The 20,272-nt window shown below is 47.9% G+C and overlaps 1 protein-coding gene across 4 annotated transcripts in view; it reads left to right on the forward strand.

Annotated features, from left to right (window-relative positions):
• Nucleotides 1-20,272, forward strand: part of SHB (SH2 domain containing adaptor protein B) — a 149,294-nt gene that overhangs the window by 73,963 nt on the left and 55,059 nt on the right. For all 4 annotated transcript variants that reach the window (XM_077965687.1, XM_015117416.2, XM_077965686.1 and 1 more), the window contains exon 3: nucleotides 19,627-19,842. In XM_077965687.1, the coding sequence (XP_077821813.1) occupies nucleotides 19,627-19,842 (216 nt within the window). The remainder of the gene's footprint in view (nucleotides 1-19,626; nucleotides 19,843-20,272) is intronic.

A 20,272-nucleotide genomic window follows, 5' to 3' on the forward strand; every position in this document is an offset into this window, starting at 1 on the left:
AAACAGCCCCATGAAGTTGATATTAATATTCTCCCCACTCCACAACAGAGGTTGCCAAGTCTCTACTGGGGCAAATCACTTCCCAGAGGGCATAGGCTGGCGGTCAGCACAGCCAGGGTTTGAACTAAGTCTCCTAAGTCCAGTTCTAAAATGAACTTACTGGTATTTGGAATTGCCAGTGTATTTCATATGTGGAATCAAAGGGGAAGTAATCAGTCATTTGAGTTATATTTGCATTTATTCTAACCTGATCAAGTTTGAATGAGGGATGGGACAGAAGAGAATAATATTTATATGCACGATGCTCTTCATTGGTTACTCTTTGATATCTACTGATGTCATTTGGCTTTTGAGGAGCTGGAAGCACAGGGAAGCTGGAGTATTTGCCGAGGTCATGCGGCTTGGAGTGGCCAGCTGAGAGTCCATTCCAGATCTCATGGTCACTTTCTACTGTCTCACATTGCAGCGTTGCTATAACCATATGTAAATATAAAGTAACAAAGGGATAATATGACAAAGGGTGATTCCGTAAATAAATGAACCACTGAGGCCGATCAGCTGCCTATGGTTCCATCATTTTGCAGACAAGGAAGCTGCAAAGGAGAGGGGGTGCTGTCTGGGGTCTCTCAGCAGCAGCTGGGGCCAGGCTCCTGACCCAGCCATGTTCCACCCATTGCCCTCCTAGGTCTCAGCTTCAGGTTAGTCTTCACAGTCTAAGTTTTTTTTAGGTCTTCGAGCCAATAGACAGGAATGCTCTTGGAGTTGATCTCAGTTCTGTATCGTCAGCTTCCTAGTTAGAAGAGAACCTTAAAATTCCAAAGTTCAGGCAACTCCTCCCTACCAAGTGAGACTGTAAGCTCAGGCTTATATCAAAAATTCTGTATTTCTCAACGATGAAGTCCACATTTGCACTCCCAGTTATTTTTAGGTGGAAACTTTATATTTTCTGTTTCGTATCACATTGGCTTCCCTGCGTAACTGAGCTTATATTTTCTGTCTCGCAATAGTGTTGGAGAAGCCTTATTTTTAGCTCGGTTCGTTTTTCTTCCTGTGACTTCCTTTTTCTTGTTTAACACACACACACACACACACACACACACACACACACACACACACACATATATTCAAGTAGGCATCCGTTCCCATCGTACTCTCCCTGCCAGTTCTCATTCACTTGGTCACAAGACTTCATCCAAAAGGCAAGTGTTAAGCCTCATCTCATTCCAGGAAGAAAGGAAGAAGAAGAGCCTTCAGCAAATCTCAAGAATCTACTTGTAACATGGGCTGCTGCTTGTCATTTTATTAAAATCTCTTCACCTGTCACTCACCTCGCCTGCCACCAACTCCTGGCTGAGACACTCTCGTGTGCACACCTGATAAGAAATGCTTTGGATCCCCCTTGCAGAGAAAACCTATTGACTACAGTTGGGGGGATGTTCTCAGGGGCTTGGGTCTTAGGCTCCTAGAGGGCCTAGAGTGTGAGACTGTGTGTGTGTGTGTGTGTGTGTGTGTGTGTGCGTGCGCGCATGCATATGTGTATGTATATGGTGCTCACCAGACCCTGTTTCCATGCCTGCCACCTGTAGCCTTTGATTCTGGTGGCAGGCACCCCCGGAGGGCACTTGCCTGTGGGCCTGTGGTTGATGATCCTTGTTGGTGCTGTCTAGTTCATTTACACCATGCTGTATGGTGGCAGGCCAGAAGTGAGAATCCAGTCTAAAATGTTAGGAAACAGGCCAGGGGAACATGGCTTACACAGCCCCCTGTGTGGGATAAAGTACGGGGCAGACCCCAGGCCCCTGCTCACCCCAACTCTTCCTCAGAAACCTTCAGTGGCTCCCTGTTGCCCCTCCACTGAAGTGTGAGCCTCTTTAACCTAGTGGTACTTGAGCAGGTGACACACTTAACTAGCCCCAAAGAAGACCACGTTTTTAGGCCGTGAGCTTCTCTAAAGCTGGACCAGGTTTTTGTTTTTTATTTTTATTTTTTTGAGATGGAGTTTCGTTCTTGTTGCCCAGGCTGGAATGCAATGGCGCGATCTCAGCTCACTGCAACCTCCGCCTCCTGGGTTCAGGCGATTCTCCTGACTAGCTGGGACTACAGGTGACCACCACCACGCCCGGCTAATTTTTGTATTTTTAATAAAGACGGGGTTTCACCATGTTGGCCAGGTTGGTCTCGAACTCCTGACCTCAGGTGATCCTCCCACCTCAGCCTCCCAAAGTGCTGGGATTACAGGTGTGAGCCACTGTGCCGGGCTGGACCAAGTTTTTATTGTTAAGTGTTTACCCATAAAACAGCAACACAGGTGCTCACGAGGGGAGGAGTGGAAGAATGAACTAGTGAAGTGATGCGTCGTATCTGAACCTCCTCCTTCACCTACTCTAGCCATGTGTCTCCCGAAGCATGTTTCTAGTTGGGAGCCTGGGACCCTCTGTTAATCTGTGGGAAGGAACCTGTTGTGGTGCTGCCTGTAACCCCTTCAGATCCCTCAGTGAGGCATAGCCTCTTCTGACAGGGTGTCTGACCTCCTTCACTCCCAAGCACACCTCCTTCCACGGAGCGCAGCCTGAGGGTTATCATCCATCTCAGTTTGGTTTTTGGTTCAGAGCTTTGCTGATGAAAATTGGGTGATGGGCATCACTTTGCCGTGTGACTTAGAGGGTATCAAGCTTCCAGAAGAGTGGGGCTCTCTGCAGTGAAACCATGGGTCCCAAAAAGTCATTAGGCCTGTCCTTGTAGCTGTGTTTTTAAGGAAAGCTTTCATCATTTCCTGTGCTGAGACCATAACTACGGTTCTTTAATGTGTCTTTAAAAATCGAGTACCTCTGTGGATGACCAGGGTCATGTTTGGGGCCATGTTATAATTAAAATGTACATCTTGGAATTGAAAACCGAAACAAAATTTGTTCCAAACTTAATTTCCTAAACTTCAAAATGTATAAACATTACATGAAGTGAAAATTGTTTAGAAATACTCATGAATGCAGAAGACCGTTTCACCGGAATATTAAGTAGAAGTTGATGGAATTCCATGACAGTGTCCCCGAACGCATGGAGCCCTGAGGAGAGCGTGCACAGACTCTGATCAAAAAAGTGGAGGTGGGAAATTCTAGCTCTGCCATACCAGCTCAGGTATCTGCCCTCTCAGTCTCAGCCTCAGTTTCCCCATCTGTCCTAGGGGTTAGTGTAGAACTCCTGGCACTGTGCCTCATTCCACATAGGCCCTCAACAAGTGCTGTCACAGATATTGATAATATCAAACAGCAGAGTCTTCATATGCCACATTTGCAACTTCCTTTTAAAATTTTAATTATTACATTAAGTAAATGTGCTCTGAGTAAGAAGATTCAGCATACAGGCTTATAGGAGGTAAAAAGTGAAATCTCCCTCCACAGACAAGGATTGTTAATAATTTGTTATGTTTTCCTATAGCCCTTTTCCATTTGCTTACAAAAATACACATCTGTGCATATCTGCAAACACAGTTTTCTACATAAATGCTATGTATGTTTGGTAGAAACATTGTTCTATGTCACAGATCTTGTCTGAGGCCATTTGTTCTATTGAACAATTCTGTGTGACTGTAGCATGATGTGTTCAGTTGTTTTCTTATTTATAGACTTGTAGGTTATTCCTAGTTTCTGGTCCCTTCATTCTGGGCTCCCTTCATTCTGTAGCAAACATTTGTGAGCAGTTATTTCTGCCTGTGGGTCTGGATATTTCCGTAGAGTAGGTTTCTAAAAGTGGAACTTTAGGCCACAGGATATTTAATTTTTGTTAAATCTACCAATTTTACCTCTGAAGAGGGCATTTCCAGTTTATACTCCTCCAACAGTCTATGAGTACGATTCCCTTCTTAGAATACACAAATGTTTTTTTAAAACATTTGTTTTCTGTGCTAAATTCTGAATTTGCAAAAGCCTGTTTGTTTATGTTACTCCTTCACCAGTATTTACTGAGCATCTGTGGAACTGGGTTCTGCTCTGGGAATCGCGCGAATGTGTTAAGTGGATTCGACTGGAACTTGACCCCCAGAGGTGGGGTGGGGTGGGAGCTGAGCACACAAAGGGCTAGAAAATGGTAGAAACCTCAAGGCTCCCAGGGTGGGGAAGAGACGACAGTGAGAATATCGGATTCATCTCTGAGCCCCCATACCACCTCAAGCACCCTTGACAGTTTAGAGTACCTGGTGCTCTAAACTGAACAGAGGCTGAGACTTGAAGCTGGGGCAGCAGCATGTCAGGCAGGGCACCTGGAGCGGACTCCGTTAGAACAGACCACCAGGGGAGATGAGGCCGTCTCCAGTCTCGTGTTCTGGAAGTTGATGACATCTTTCACACAGTCTGGAACCTCTTCAGGACGCCTTTTCAGGGACCTGAGCAGGGACTGTTCTTGTTTCTTCCAGCACAAAAATGTTTATTATCCAGATGTTTCCTTCCACATAATTCTTGGGATGGTTGTGTGGATGGTGTCATCTGTAATAGCTATTGACAGGAAAGAGCCGCCTGAAAGTAATTTCAAACAGTGGCAGCTTTCAGGTTCCTGGCTCTTGTGCATGACATCGCACACACACCTTTTCCTTCCCCACTCCTCTTTAAAACAAAAGCGAAAACAACGACGACGACAACAAAAAACACTGTAGTAGGGTTTTATGTACTGTAGAAATACACCAAGAAATACAAGAAGTGACGTCAGAGTTGGAAAGGCCATTAGGGTAGGAAGTGGAGACAAGGAATTGTGCCGACTGCTCACTCTGTGACTTTGGCAAGGCCCTTCGATTTTGAGTTTCCTGTTTCCCCGCTTAAATGGAGTTGCCAGCTCTGTCTGCAATCAGGTGATTACACGAACCAAATAATCCAAAGGGTTTTGCGGACCATGAAGTGCTATATGGAAGGAGGGAGTCTTGCTGTTAGTCCTTTTTGTTCAATTTTGGTTGGCCCCTGGCAGGCAATCGCTTCTGGGCCAGGTGGGGAGCCCCACTGAGATCCTTGGGCTCATGGCGGCTTTGCTACTGTCAAGTCTCCTGAGTGTAGAATTGCAGATACTCTTAGGGAACTGCTGTTTGGCTGCATGCCTCATTCTTTGGGGTCAGGAGAAGTGGCAGACGGATCCCCCTGTAATGTGATAAAGATAATTCCTCATGGGCTTGACTCTGAATTGATCCAGTCTTTGCAGGAACTTTGTTTCCTAAGAAGAGACACAGACAAGCAGCTAGTCTGAGGACCACGTTCTGGGTGTGTGGGGAAAGGGCTCTCCATAGAGGCATGTGTTAGGGTTCTCCAGAGAAACAGAGCCAATAAAATGTGTGTGAGAGAGTGTGTGTGTGTGTGTGTGTGTGTGTGTGTATGTACATGTGCAAAGAGATTTATTACTTAAAAAAATGGATCATGTGATTATGAAAACTGGCAAGTCCCAAAATTTGTTGGTAAGTTAGTAAGCTGGAGACCCAGGAGAGCCAGTGGTTTAGTACCAGTCCAAGAGTAAAGGCCTGGGAACCCGGAGAGTCAATGGTGTAGTTCAAGTCTGAAGGCAGGAAAAAGGCTAATGCCCCATCTCAAAGACAGTCAGGCAGGAGAGTTCTCTCTGACTCAGGGGAAAGTCAGCCGTTTTGTTCTATGCAGGCCTTCAACTGATTGGATGAGGCCCACCCACAACAAGAGGTGTGCAATCTATACTGTTCATTGTACCAATTTAAATGTTGATGTCATCCAGAAACACTCAGAATAATATTTGACCAAATATCTGGGCACCCCATAGACCAACCAAGTTGATGCATAAAAAGAACCATCCCAGGCAGGAAAGCACAGCTTTGTGTATGGGAGAGAAGCTTCTCGGTGGGCAGGGTTCTTGTTGCATGTGGTGGTTAGATTTTGGAGGCGTTTGCTGGAAGGTGGTCAGGATGCCGGGTCAACGTCCAACATGCTGGTAGGATGGGTGCTTTCGACAGGTCCCCTTCCACCTTAACTTGTTGGAGCCACAGCATTAGCTAGTTACAAGAACAAGAAGAAGCCTGTGTGAATATCCACTCTTTGTAGAAGCAGACTGAGAAACTCTGGAGTCAGAAAGGCCTCTGAGATCATCTGGTTCAACCCCTCTCACCTCACCTGCGAGGAACATTAGCCCTGATGGATCAGGCAGCTGGCCAAGGTCACACAGCCGGTGAGCGGGGAGCCAGGCTGGTCCCAGGCTGGCAGCCTCCTCATTGTTATCCAGAAGGCAAAGGTTGTCTCTCAGTCCCTGGGGGGATTAGTGCCTCTCTTGAAGCAGTTCCAAAGTGAAGAAGGGTGGGCAGAGCACGTGCCAAGATCTCAGCAAGTTGCTTCCGCCAGGGCAGCTGTACTGGGCACTGAGCACATTGTCAACAGCACCCCTCAGCTTGAGGCCGTGACCCTGTGATGAGCCCCAGGTATACAGGTGGGGTTTGGCCACTTTGGCTGGGAAGGCTGGCATGTGGTGAGGGGTACCTCAGCCCAGGTGACCAGGGCCCCTAGGGTATATATGTAGAGGGGAAGGTCTTCCCCAGCAGAGGACCGTGGCTCTGCTCTAGGCAACTGGCACCCTGCCTCCACTGCCAGTTTGTAACCACTAAGCACCAGCCAGACTGGCACCAGCAGCCTGTGTTGGTCACCCCTCTGACGCATCTAGAATGTGCTGAATACCTCCTTGGTGGGCCACTCTCTTCCTCGTGATACCCACCTCAGGCTTTCCTCCCAGGCCCCCCGACCATGATGAATCCTGTGGGGAGCTGCGTGTGATCAGATCAACCTCAAGGCTAGAGGGCGGGGAGCCTGAGATTACTCCAGTGACCCTGACTGATGACCAGCTGACAGCCAGAGAGAGAAAGCGACTTGCCTGGTGTCACTCAGCCTGGTGGGATCAGGACAGAGCTGGAGCTGGGACTGGGCTCTTCCAGCGCCTGCCTCTCTTGCTGACCTGAATGTGACCGTGTTCTTTTGTCCCTAGGGGAGTGGAGGGAACACCGACTTGGGCCGGAAAGGCAGGGTAGATGGCTGCACAGTTAAGGACATGGACTTCGGAGCCAGGCCGCCTCCATCCCTTCCTTGATTGCCCTGTGGCCGTCCATAAAATGCCAGTGTCTGAGGGGTACCACCTCATGGGGTTGTCTTGAGAGTTAAACGAGAAGCTGGATGGCATGCACTTAGCGCAGACCCCAGCATGCAGTGTTCCTAGAATGGTGATTACTGCACTGTTGACAGTTGAGTTTTTGAGACCTTGGCCCCACCACTGAGCTTGTCTGAGCTGTGGACTTGGCAGCAGTCAGGCGGGGAAGGGCCTGGTTGCACCACAGCCCCTCTGAGGCTCGCTCTGTGAGGTTCTGTGAGAACTGCAGGTGAAGCCACTTGGTGAGCAGGGAAGCCCCCACAGGGTAAGGGGTGTAGCCGTGACTGGTCTGGCGTGAAAGCCTGTCCCCTGTGGCTTTACCTCATTAGAGTGTGGCCCCAGGCCTCTCTGGAGGTGGAGACCTCACCGTGCTCAGCAGACTGGAAGATCGCGTGTGTGGGGCGCTGGCCCTTCGTGCAACTGTGGTCTGTCGATACTCAGAAGGCACAAGCTCAGATGCACATCTGTCTGTGTGTGCCGCTGCCCTGTGAAGTCCTGCTGAGCCCTGGCTCTGTCTGCAGCACAGGGACCCCGGGGATGCCCGCCCTGTCACAGTTGGCCTGAGGATGCTGGTGCCTCCCATGCTAGCCCAGCCCCTGCTCCTCATCCCGGTGGATGTGCCAGCATTTCCACATCTGGGGGCTGTTCACAGGAGTGTGTTTTGCTTTCTGGAGCCCTCGGCATCTTCTGCCCACTTCTTGAAAGGGTGGAGCCCTAGTTGTTTGGAAGGCCCAACCTTCAGATTATCAGTATCTAGTTACCACACCCCCGTTTCCTGCCAGCTTCTTAAAGGATTTTGTGTATGTGAAGCACAAACCCGATGAAGGCTCCTGGTCTACCTTTCCCAGTTTCCTGCCTTTAGAGTCTGCACCCCTAGTCCTGGCATCCCAGATCCTCCATAGTCTGGCCCCACCTTCTGTGGGGGCCATTCCCTGTTTCCTTCTACCTCATGAGCATTAGGCTTAGGACAACAGGAACCCTGATTTTCACCTCAACATCCCCCAGCTTACCTCTCTCCCAGACTTGGTTTATGCTTGTCCTGCTGCAGTTCCCCTTTCTCCTGATGGCCTCATCTTCCTCCTCGCCTGGAGAGCCTTCTACACCTGGGCCCACCCCTTACTGTTTGTGACACCAGGCAGGTCAGTCAGTATCCCTGGCCCTCAAGGTGTCTCCTTGCATCAGGACTTGAGATTCTGTGAAATGCCACCTCCACCCTGAAGTTTTACTGAATCCTAGGGCTGGATTTCCTTTCTGCCTCCACCGAGCTGCTGGTACATGCACCACTCTAGGGCCCTGGGAGGCAGGCAGAACTAGGCTTGTCCTGGCTTAGCCTCTGCTCCTGTCTGAACCTCAGTTTCTGAATGATAAAATGCAGTATAACTCTTGCCTGTCTGTTTTGAGGATGAGGAGTAATTTACTCCCAGTGCCCGGGACACAGGACAGTGCCTGGCACAGGCAGGCACTCACTCATCACTACTGTCCAACTCAGTGCTTACAGACGGTGGTGTCCCGTTTCTCCTGCTAAGCCATGAGTTCCCTAGGAGGCAGGAGTCTTATCTAATGCATCTAGTGCTCAGCATCTGGTCTCGGGTCCAACGTGGCATATAGCAGGGGCTCAGTGGGTATTTGAGGAAGAAAAGCAGGCATCCCACTTGCCTATGAAGTTGGATCTTGCAGTCAACGAGGATTTAGCAGTCTCCTAAGCAGACGTGGCTCCTTTAAAGGGAGGCCCATTCGCCCCCTGCTTTTGGCTCCCAGAGCAGCAAGCTCGCCTCAATGAGTCTCCACAGGGGATGGCGCCAGAACCTGGGCCTGCAGCGGCTCAGAGGCCTCCGCACGCAAAGGCAGTCACTGGAAGATGCAGAGTGACGGCAGGGCTGAAGGATACTGGATCATTGCAGAGCTGCACGGTGAGGTCCACGTGGCCTTTTTATTCACAATGAAAGCAGTTGGTCGTCATCAGGTTTGCAGGCTTTGTCTCTCTTCTAGTACTTCAGGCCAGAGGGGCTCAAGAGAAGACCCTGTCCCTGTACAGATGACCAAGGGAAGGGAGCAAACCCAGGCACCCTGACTCCAGACTTGGGCCTTTCCCTTGCCCTCGGGCTGAGCATAAAAGATCAGGCAGTACAGGTTCAACCAGGCAGCCACAGGCCCTGCTCTGCTTCCGAGGTGACCATTGTTCTTGTCCCACAGCCCTGCTTCCGCAGAGCCCGCCCTCTGTTGCTTGGGTGTTTCTGTGCACGCCTGGAAAAGAGATGACAGAAGAACTCCAATTAGTCAGTCTCCTGGCTCCTAGACAGCTCCGGAAACTAGACTAGATAGAGGAGGAGGAGGTGGGGCCTCCTGCCGTGTGACGGTTGGGGTGGCTCCAGCTCTGTCTCTGAGCTGCCCTGCCCTGCTCTGCCCTTGCCATCCTGCAGCATCCACCCCAGAGGCCCCCTGCTGTTCCGTGCCACTTGCCCTCAGCCTCTGAGGGACCCCTGAATTCAGACGCTAAAAGCACCCTGGTTGGGGGGAGGATTCTTCTCCAGCAGATGTTTGAATGGTTTAGATGGGGGGGAAGTCGTCTCCCTTTTGATGTGGCACCTGGAACTTGGCTGGTTTTGCCGCGTGTCTAATTAGGAAGAGCCGCCTGCCACTCCTGCGGAGCTCATCACTCACTCCGCGGAGCTCATCACTCACCCCGTGGTGCCCGGTATGCTTTTAACACCTCAGAGACCTGACTGCAATAGATGCCCTGGCCCCCAGAAGACCAAAACCAAGACTGACTGATTAAAAAAAAAAAAAAATGCCAGAAAGCATCTGGAAAAGGCCAGGAGAGCCCTGGTCCAGGAGTTAAGGAGCCTGGGGCCTAGTCCCTGTGACTTTCTTCCCTTCCCCTGGCCTCAGTTTCCCCATCTCTAAAATGGGGTGACTAGACATACATGAGACCTTCCCTGTGTGTTTTGTGTTATGTAAAAGAGCTGACCTAGAACTTGGCTCCTATGTGGGAGTGTCAGATTATCAAAGCGGCACTGGCCTCGGGAGTTGTGGACCCAGAAATGGGAACAGGCTTAAAGGTTGTTATTGGGACCCTCCCATTCCCAGTGCATTGTTGGCCTGTGAGGCTCCAGTCAGCAGGCCTTCTGTGGCTCTGCGGGCAAAGACAGCCTCGGAGGAGGAAGAGTCTGGGAGATGGGACTCCAAGGAAGTGCCCAGGAGTGGTCATTGAAGTGACAATATTCACAAAACACCTTCTTTGCACCAGGCAGTGTTCTAAACACCTGACGTATATGGATTCATTTAATCCTCGTAACATCCTTCCTCCAGTGGGTGCCGTTGTCTCCCCTCTAGAGATGAGGAAACTGAGGTAACTTGCCCCAGGTCACCTGTTGGAGCCAGGATTCAGGCTAAGCAGTCTAGTGGGATCGGTGTTTTCAGTACACAGTGCTGCTGTGGCTGTTGGTTCACTGGACCCAGGGCTTTGCCTCCCTCCAGGTAGTTGGCGAGGAGCAGCCCTGGCAAGTGGTAAGTGCATCATTCTAGTAATGCAGCCCTTCCTGACATCGCTGGGGCCCTGAGCCTAATCTACCTGCAACGCTGGCGTCTCGGGCACAGATCCCCGGTGGCTGCAAAGCCATGTGAGAGAGATCAGATGGCATGCCCACCACTGGCAGAATAGAGATTTCCTGGGCCGAGAGGTAGTGGCAGGGCCTGGGAATGGAGAGCCATACAACTCTACCTAGCTCTGCCACCCTATGATTAGGGAGTGGTATGGATTCCCAGACAAGCCCATCTGGGAAAATTAAAGGTGAAGGGCCTACAGGCCAGCGTCTATCATTTCCAGCGAGGCTCCTGCACGTCTGTGCCAGCCTGTGTCCTGCCCAGCTCCTCCCTGCCCAGAGGTACCTGGGCATCACTCCTTAACCACTCCTGGGGGTGCTGCCATGCAGTACTTTTAAGGCCATCCATAAACCCCCTTCCATCTGCCTCCAGCATCATCTGTCACTGGGCACCTGTCAGTCCCCAGCCCTCCCGAGCAACCTCATGTATACCTTAAGCTTCTGATTCCCTAGACCTCTGCCTTGGTTCTTCCTCTGGTACCCATTTTCTCCGCCACATCACTGTGCTATGACCTCCTGTCTAAGTTCTTTAAGGCTCTCCCAGGTTCCCCCAATGGAAACCTGTCTCTTAGTTATCAGATCGTGGTATCAAGTCTGCTCCCATTAAGGAGGCTGAGTGTCTATCCCTGTTGGGAGCTCTGCCCTCTGCTACCAAGGGCTTCATGAAGGCCAGGACTGCATCTCATTCCTCTTCGTCTCTTCTCCTATTGGGCATTCAGTAGATACTTGGTTGGTTGCGAGGACAGGTGGATGCCAGCACTGCTGGAAAAGATGGGGACTGGGCACCAGAGAGGCTGCTGATTTCCTTGCCCTCAGGTTTCCAGAGAGCAAACCCAAGCCTTTTTTCCTCTGTTCCTGAAGAGAAGGTAAAGAGGTAAAGAACAGGTTTCTTCTGATGTTTACCATAGGGCCTGTTACGTATCATTTCATTAGATGCTTATCCTTTTTTTTTTTTTTTTTTTTTGAGACAGAGTTTCGCTCTTGTTGCCCAGGCTGGAGTGCAATAGCGTGATCTTGGCTCACCTCAATCTCCACCTACCAGGTTCAAGCGATTCTTCTGCCTTGGCCTCCCGACTAGCTAGGACTACAGGTGTGTGCCACCATACCTGGCTAATTTTTTTTTTCTATTTTTAGTAGAGACAGGGTTTCACCGTGTTAACTGGGATGGTTTCAATCTCCTGAATTCATGATCTGCCCACCTCAGCCTCCCAAAGTGGTGGGATTACAGGCATGAGTCACCACGCCCAGCCTGCTTATCCATTTTTTTTTGAGACGGAGTTTTGCTCTTTTGCCCAGGCTGGAGTAAAGTGGCGCAGTCTCAGCTCACTGCAACCTCTGCCCCCTGGGTACAAGCGATTCTCCTGCCTCAGCCTTCCCAGTAGCTGGGATTATAGGTGCCTACCACCACACTCAGCTAATTTTTGTATTTTTAGTAGAGACGGGGTTTAACCATGTTGGCCAGGCTGGTCTCGAACTCCTGTCCTCAGGTGATCCACCCCGCCCCGCCCCGGCCTCCCAAAGTGCTAGGATTACAGGCGTGAGCCACCACGTCTGGCCCATCCTCTTTCAAAATAGAGATTTTGAGACTCTCCATAATAAAATGTTTAGGCATACTTCATTTTATTGTGCATCATTTCATTGTGGTTTGCAGGTATTGCATTTTTTTACAAAATGAAAGTTTGTGGCAGCCTTCTGTCTAGTAAGTCTGTCAGCATCATTTTTCCAACAGCATGCGCTCACTTTGTGTCTCTGTGTCACATTTTGGTAATTCTCATATTTCAAACCTTCTTTATTATTATAGCTGTTACAGTGGCCTGTGATCAGTGATCTTTGATGTTACTATTGTCATTGTTTTGGGGCACCACAAACTGCACCCACATAAGACGGCGAACTTAATAAATGTTATGTGTGTTCTGACTGCTCCACTGACTGGCCATTCCTCCATCTCTTTCCCTCTCCTTGGGCCTTTCTATCCTGTAAAACACAACAATATTGAAATTAGGCCTATTAATAATTCAACAATGGCCTCTACATGTTCAAAGGAAAGGAAGAGTCACACATCTCTCACTTTAAACCAAAACCTTAGAAATAGGCCTACAGGGGAAGGCATGTCAAAAACCGAAATTGGCCAAAAGGTAGGCCTCTTGCACCGAATAGTTACCCAGGTTGTGGATGCAAAGGGAAAGTTGTTAGAGAAAATTAAAAGTGTCACTCCTGCGAATACACAATCGAAAAGAAAGCAAAACAGCCTTATTGCCGTTATGGAGAGAGTTTGGTCTGGATAGAAGCTCAAACCAGCCACAAATTCCCTTAAAGCCTAATCTGGAGCAAGGCCCTAACTCTTCAATTCTGTGAAGGCTGAAAGAGTGGAGGAAGCTTCAGAAAAGCTAACAGAGGTTGATTCCTGAGGTTTAAGGAAAGGAGCCATCTCCATAACATGGAAGTGTATGGTGAAGGAGCAAGTGCTGATGTAGAAGCTGCAGCAAGTTATCCAGAAGATCTTGCTAAGATCATTGATGAAGGCGGCTACGCAAAACAACAGATTTTCAATGTAGACAAAGCAGCCTTCTACTGGAAGAAGATGCCATCTAGGACTTTCAGAGCAAAAGAGGAGAAGTCAATGCCTGCCTTCAAAGCTTCAGAGGACAAGCTGCCTCTTGTTAGGGACTCATGCAGCTGGTGATTGTAAGTTGAAGTCAATGCTCATTTGCCATTCTGAAAAATCCTAGAGCCCTTAAGAATTATACTAAATCTACCCTGCTCGTGTGCTGTGAATGGAACAACGAAGCCTGGATGGCAGTTTCTCTGTTTACAGCATGGTTTATTGAATATTTTAAGCCCACTTTTGAGACCAACTATTCAGGAAAAAAAGATTCCTTTAAAAATATTACTGCTCATTGACACTGTTCCTGGTCACCCAAGAGCTCTACTGGTGATGTACAAGGAGATGAATGTTGTTTTCATGCCTGCTAACAACATCCATTCTACGGCCCATGGATCAAGAAGTAATCTCAACTTTGAAGTCTTGTTATTTAACAAATACGTCTCATAAGGCTATAGCTGCCAGAGATAGTGATTCCTCTGATGAACCTGGGCAAAGTGAATTGAAAACCTTCTGGGGAAGATTTACTGTTCTAGAAGCCATTAAGCACATTTGTGATTCATGAAAGGAGGTCAAAATAGCCACATTAATAGGAGTTTGGAAGAAGAGTCCAATCCTCACAGATGACTTTGAGGCCTTCAGGACTTCAGTGGAGGAAGTAACTGCAAATATGATGAAAATAACAAGAGAACTAGCATTAGAAGTGGAGTCTGAAGATGTGACTGAATTGTGGGACTCTTATAATCAAACTTGAACAAATAAAGAGTTGCTTCTTATGGATAAGCAAAGATAGTTTTTTTGAGATAGAATCTATTCTTGGTGAAGATGCTGGGAACATTGTTAAAATGACAACATAGGATTTAGAATAGTACATAAACTTAGTTGATAAAGCAGCAGCAGAGTTTGAAACATTGACTCCAATTCTGAAAGTTCTGCTGTTTGTAAAATGTTATAAAACAGCATTTCGCTACAGAGAAATCTTTCGTGAAAGGAAGAGTCAATCTGTGTGGCAAATTTTATTGTCTCATTTTAAGAAATGTCCCCAGTTGTGGGGAGGGGCATGAAAAAAGGAATTTCCACAGCCACCTCGGCCTTCAGGAACTACCACCCTGATCAGTCGGCAACCATCAACATCAAAGCAAGACCCTCCACCAGCAAAAAGATGACTCCCTGAAGGCCCAGATGATTGTAAGCAGTTTTTGACAATAAAATATTTTTTTAATTAAGGTACTATATATTTTTAAGGCAGTGGTATTGCACATTTAATATACTACAGTATAATATAAATATAACTTTTGTATGCATTGGAAAACCAAAAACTTTTACAGGTGCCTACCACCATGCCCGGCTAATTTTTGTATTATTAGTAGAGATGGGGTTTCATCATGTTGGCCAGACTGGTCTCGGACACTTAACCTCAAGCGATCTGCCCACCTTGGCCTCCCAAAGTGCTGGGGTTACAGGCATGAACCACTGCACCCAACTTTGGTGGGTTTTTTTTTTTTTTTTTTTTTTTTCAGGGAGGCACAAAGTTGGTGAATACTGGAGCAAAGTATAGCTCGTTGCTTGCGGACTGGACAATCTTTTAAACCCCTATCACATCCTCTCAGGATTATCGTCTGCTCTCTTTCCCCAGCCCTTAACCTTCTCCACATTCCCATGGGCAGACCCCACCATAGCCACAGTCTGTGGGCAGCACACCCGCCTAGCTCTCCTAGTGAACAGGCCCAGGCAAATTCTTAGGGTCCCTTTCAGTTCTAACATTCTCTGATTCTAAAGAAAGTGCTTTATTCTTCCGTTCTTTCTATGTATGTAGTTCTACTTGCAAACCTTTCTGCTACAGAAGTCAACAGAAACCCCCACCCTGTTAATGTTTCTGCTCTCTGCCTAAGAGGCATGAAATTACAGCCTGCCACCTAATATTAAAGGTCATTTTGCATGAATGTGTAGATGGTGATGTCCAGATAACTTGTGACTTAAAACATATGGTCACAGACTCCCCTGTGAGATCGGTCTCTGGACCCTCATGGATTGGCCCAGCTAGTAAGGAGGACGGGCCTGGTAGTTAGGCAGGAGACAGCAACATCTGGCAAGCTGGCCTGGCACAAGGGCCTTTGATGTCCTGGGGCTGTTGGTGAACCTCTCCCAGGAGAGAAGATGCTCCCAAATGGGCATTTTCTCAGGGAAAGGCAGCTGCTTCCTAAACACACACAGCTCCTGGAAGCCCAACCTGCTTAAAATCATATTTACTCTCATGGGGCTTAAAATCCTATTTACTTTCATGTGCTCCTCATCTTAATCACATTTTTTCTGCTCTAGTGTCTTTATTCATTATTTAAAACAACTTTCAAAAATAATTATGCGATAATCCCTTCTCCTCTACACAGTAGCTGTTTACCTTCCTGTATTGGGTTTTACAGCTCTTGGTGTTGTGGATGTCTGTACTTACAACGTTGCTGTCATCACGGTGTAGATATTATAGGCCAAATGTGTGATGTCGGTATTTACCAATGCCCAGGCAAGGAGCAGAATTCCCTGTGGGGCCCTGCTCACATTGAGACTTGTTTAAAAAGCCAGCGTTATGCTTTGCCCTCCACACATAAACAATCTTGCATTTTACTTTTTAGCTTAGCATAATTTCATGCACGGTTTTCCATGTCACTACATAATCTTCAGATTTATCATTTTAATGGCTGCTTAATATTCCATCCAGTTAACAGGCCATAATTTACTTAACTGTTCCCTATTGTCTGGGCCTTAATGAAAATTTGAATTCGCCATGTAATATGGGGGGGAGGCTTGTTTTAATGATTACCATTTTAACATCCCCTGCCCTAACTGCATGCCATTACTAGCCCAGCTTTGGTAAGGTGCAGATGCTTCTGGAACAATAAATCCTGCATGAGAGTGTATGTACAAGCCCTCTGATTTAATAGCTAATCTGTTCACTGCACATGTTTCCCTTTAAGGCTGGTGTTTATGTAGAATATCCATCTCTTCTGCATATTGTGTAACACTAAACTGTATGCATTTGGCATATTGTCCCAGATCCTTTATCACTGCTGTCAGGGACTTTCATAAAGTATCTGGAATTTGGGGGTAAACAGTGGTTTCTGGCTGCCAGTTCTCTTTCATTTATCCCACCACATTCACTGAGTATCTCTTTGGCGTGAGAGTGAGCAAAAGCACTCACGATTATCAGGGCCCAACGGGAAGTACATCTGTGAATTGTTTGTGGTTCCTTTAGATTAAATGGTGAATTGCATGAAAAGTGCTTCATCAATTGTGTACATAGGAGTGGTTGCTGGTCTTGCTTTTGTGAAGGAGGGTGAAGAGGAAGGTGGTTTTCCCAGGTCAGTGCCTTCTCAGCTGCCGTATCCTCAGCCCCCAGAATTCTGCAGACAGGAGGCTAGACTTCACTCCTAGGAACTGAGGAAGACGAATCCAGGTGATGAGGACCCTACAAAGCAATAAGTAGCAGATTAGATAGTTTGGTAGATTTAGTGATTAATGAAGTTGTCCACCGTGCTTAACAGTTGGTCTTCACCTTAAAGTGACAAAGTCCTACCACTCTATAGCTTTTCCCTTCTCTTTTCCTGTTCCTCCCTCTGTAAAAAAAAAAAAAAGGAAGCATCATCCTCAAAATTAATAAATGATCCCAGTTTACTCATGGGACCCAACAAAAGCTATGTTTACCAAAGTATGGGACACCTTCTCATAGATGTGATATTAGGTGTCCTGAGAACTACATAGTGAGAAGATTTTTCCCTTTTTTTTCTTTCTCTTTCTGGAGAGAGAACATTATTCATATTTGCCAGAGAAAGTGTCTGTTTGCTGATTGCATTTCCCAGTGGCTCTCCAACACTTGCAAATCTCCCCTCTCAGCAGAGAAAGCAAGCCCCACGCTCAACTTCCCGGCAGGCATTGTTGGTTCTCATTCATTCTGCTTAGTATCTATTTTTGGCAAAGAATGATGGCTTATGGGATGGTGATCCAAATTCTCCTTTTTAAATGAGTTATTTTATCTAAAAAGTGAGGCAAGATAAATAAAAATGGTAAGTAACCACCCAACTGGTAGGCAGAAATGGCCCAAGTCGTGAAGTCACATGACTCAATAAAGTTTAGGAAATACTAGCATAAAGCTAATTCATGTAAATACTAACAATCACAGGCACAGCATCCTTAGCTTCTGTTTCATCAGGGCGTGTGTCCACATGAGCCGACCTGGATCATAAAGCCCAGCCTGAAAGCAGCTCTCTTTCTCAGAAGGGCTGATGTCATTTGTGTGTGTTTTATCAGCTGCTCTTCAAGGAGCATAACTCCCGTGTCTTCTGCCATATCTTTATGCCATCAGAATTCTGATTTTGGGAAGGCCTCAAGAGAGCATTGAAATAGCTCACTTATAGTCCTCACCCTGTTTGCATCAAGCCTCACGTCTACTCCCTCACCTCCTTGGACCTGGTGCTCTAGCCAACATGGACAGTGAATATACATAATGATAGAATATTAGCCTGAAAAAGGAAAGTCATACACATGCTACAACATTATAAAACTGAATGATTCCACGTTGTTCAGGATGTGCCTAGACTGATCAGATTCATAGAGACAGAAAGTAGAAGGGTAATTGTGGAGGCTGGGGAGGGATAATGGGGAGTTAGTGTTTAATGGGTACAGGGTTTCAGTTTGGGAAGATGAAAACGTTCTAGAGATGGATGGTGCCAAAGGTTACCAACAGTGTGAATGTACCTAATGCCACTGAATTGTACATTAATAATGGCTAAAATGGTCTTGTTGGCTGGGTGTGGTGGCTCACACCTGTAATCCCAGCACTTTGGGAGGTGGAGGTAGGCAGATCACATGAGGTCAGGAGTTCGAGGCCAGCCTGGCCAACATGGCAAAACCCCGTCTCCACTAAAAATACAAAAATTAGCCAGGTGTGGTGGTGCACATTTGTGTTCCTAGCTATTTGGGAGGCTAAGACACAAGAATCGTGTAAACCCGGGAGGCAGAGTTTGCAGTGAGCTGAGATTGTACCACTGCACTTCAGCCTGGGTAACAGAGTGAGACTCCATCTAAAATAATAAAATAAAATAAAGTGCTCAATGTTGTTATATGTATTTTACCACAATAAAAAATGAAGTAGGCAGCAAGCACCTTCTTTCCAGCCTCATTGCATTGGCTTGTCCTGGTCCTACCACCAGGAAGCTGCCCCTCTCCTGTTTTCAGTTGTCAGAGCTGACGGTTCAAATGCCATCTCCCTTCCCTCCTGCCCTGCCACTCCCAGGTCCTGCACTGAGTCCCCGTTGCTGCCAAGCATGATGGCAATTTAGGCACATGTTGTGGGAACAGTGGGGTTCCTGAAACCAACCTCCATGGTAAACCTTCCCCACATTCCCCGCTCAGGCCATGCACATAGTATCCATGATCAAAGAGCAGGTCAAATTTCCCTGTTTGACCGGGAAGTGCCTGATGTTAGCATCCTAGCATCCATCCTGCCAGCTACCACTGGCCTCCCAGGACTGAGCAGCAGACAAAATGAACACCTCCTGTCTGGGACCTCATCTAGACAGGCAGTCACCCCTCAGCCCACACCAGTGCCAGGCCTTAGCATCTTCTCTAGAAGATTAAGAGCTTTCTTTCTTTATTCAGAAGTGAAGCTGGACACCCTCTCAAATCCCTAAATGAATTCAGTCTGTTTAGAAGATGTTCTAAGGGAGGTAGAAATAAAGGGAAGGGGTCACTCAGCCTTTGCAGGAGAGAAAAGTGGCCTCTGGTCTCCTTGGGGAGGCTCTTGCTGGTTCTTTTAAATGAATGTGTGAGCAGGTGGAAACTGGGAGCTTGTGGGAACTGCATGGCCTAGTCTTTTCCTTGTACAGATGACGACTGAAAGTCCAAAGAGGGCAAGGAACTGCCCTAGAGGGAAAGACCCCAGCCTGCCTATGAAGCAAGGAGTCAGAAGCTCTGCGTGTTCTGGGTGGACATCAGGACACACCTGGAGCATCATGTTCACATCTGGGCTCTGCCTCTTAAGACTGAGATTCATGAGTGGATGGAGGCAGGGCTGTCATTCGGTCTGCCAGCCTGTGAGCCTTGTGAGCAAGCCTGGCCCAGGAAGAGCAGAGACACAGCATTGAGGGGTGGTGGGGTAGGTAAAACCCAGACAGAGGTCTGTCTCTCTGTCACCCTCACCACCCCACTGGCAGCTCTGAGTTTGTGGTGTTTCTGGGTGCGAATCCAGGTGAGGAAGTGCATACCACACTTCCATTTAATCTCTGCTTCCTTCCTTTTTGCCTGCAGAATTTCAGAGGCAGGAAAGCGTCCGGTCCCAACATAAAGGTATCCAGTTATATGACACCCCTTACGAACCTGAAGGCCAAAGTATTGACTCGGACTCGGAGAGCACAGTCAGCCCCCGACTGCGGGAGAGCAAGCTGCCCCAGGATGATGACAGGCCCGCCGATGAGTACGACCAACCTTGGGAGTGGAACCGAGTCACCATCCCAGCCCTGGCAGGTAAGGAGCCCTGACGCTGCTCAGGAGGCAGCTGCTGAGCCGTGCTCAGCACTCACCTTGGTCCCCACCTGTGCTCAGGACAAACTCCAGGACTGTTTAATAATCTAATTGGGTGGTGTTTTTTCTCAGTACCCTCAAAGATGTAGGCTGCAGAGGAAAGGGAGAGGTGAGGGAAGGGAAACCAGGCCAAGGAGAAATTCTGGGCCTGGCTTCCAGGGTCTCAGTGTTCCAGCCTCTGCACTTTTCAGAGACGGCTCAGATGCTGTCATTGTCTGGCTCTGTCATGGTGCTATTTATTGATAATGCCGTAGCTCACTGAAACCAAGAGTTTAGTTTTCAGTTTTTTTGTTTTTTGAGACGGAGTTTCGCTCTCGTTGCCCAGGCTGGAGCACAATGGCACGATCTCGTTTCACCGCAACCTCCACCTCCC

Source organism: Macaca mulatta, chromosome 15 (assembly GCF_049350105.2).
Source record: "Macaca mulatta isolate MMU2019108-1 chromosome 15, T2T-MMU8v2.0, whole genome shotgun sequence".
Classification (NCBI taxonomy): Eukaryota; Metazoa; Chordata; class Mammalia; order Primates; family Cercopithecidae; genus Macaca; species Macaca mulatta.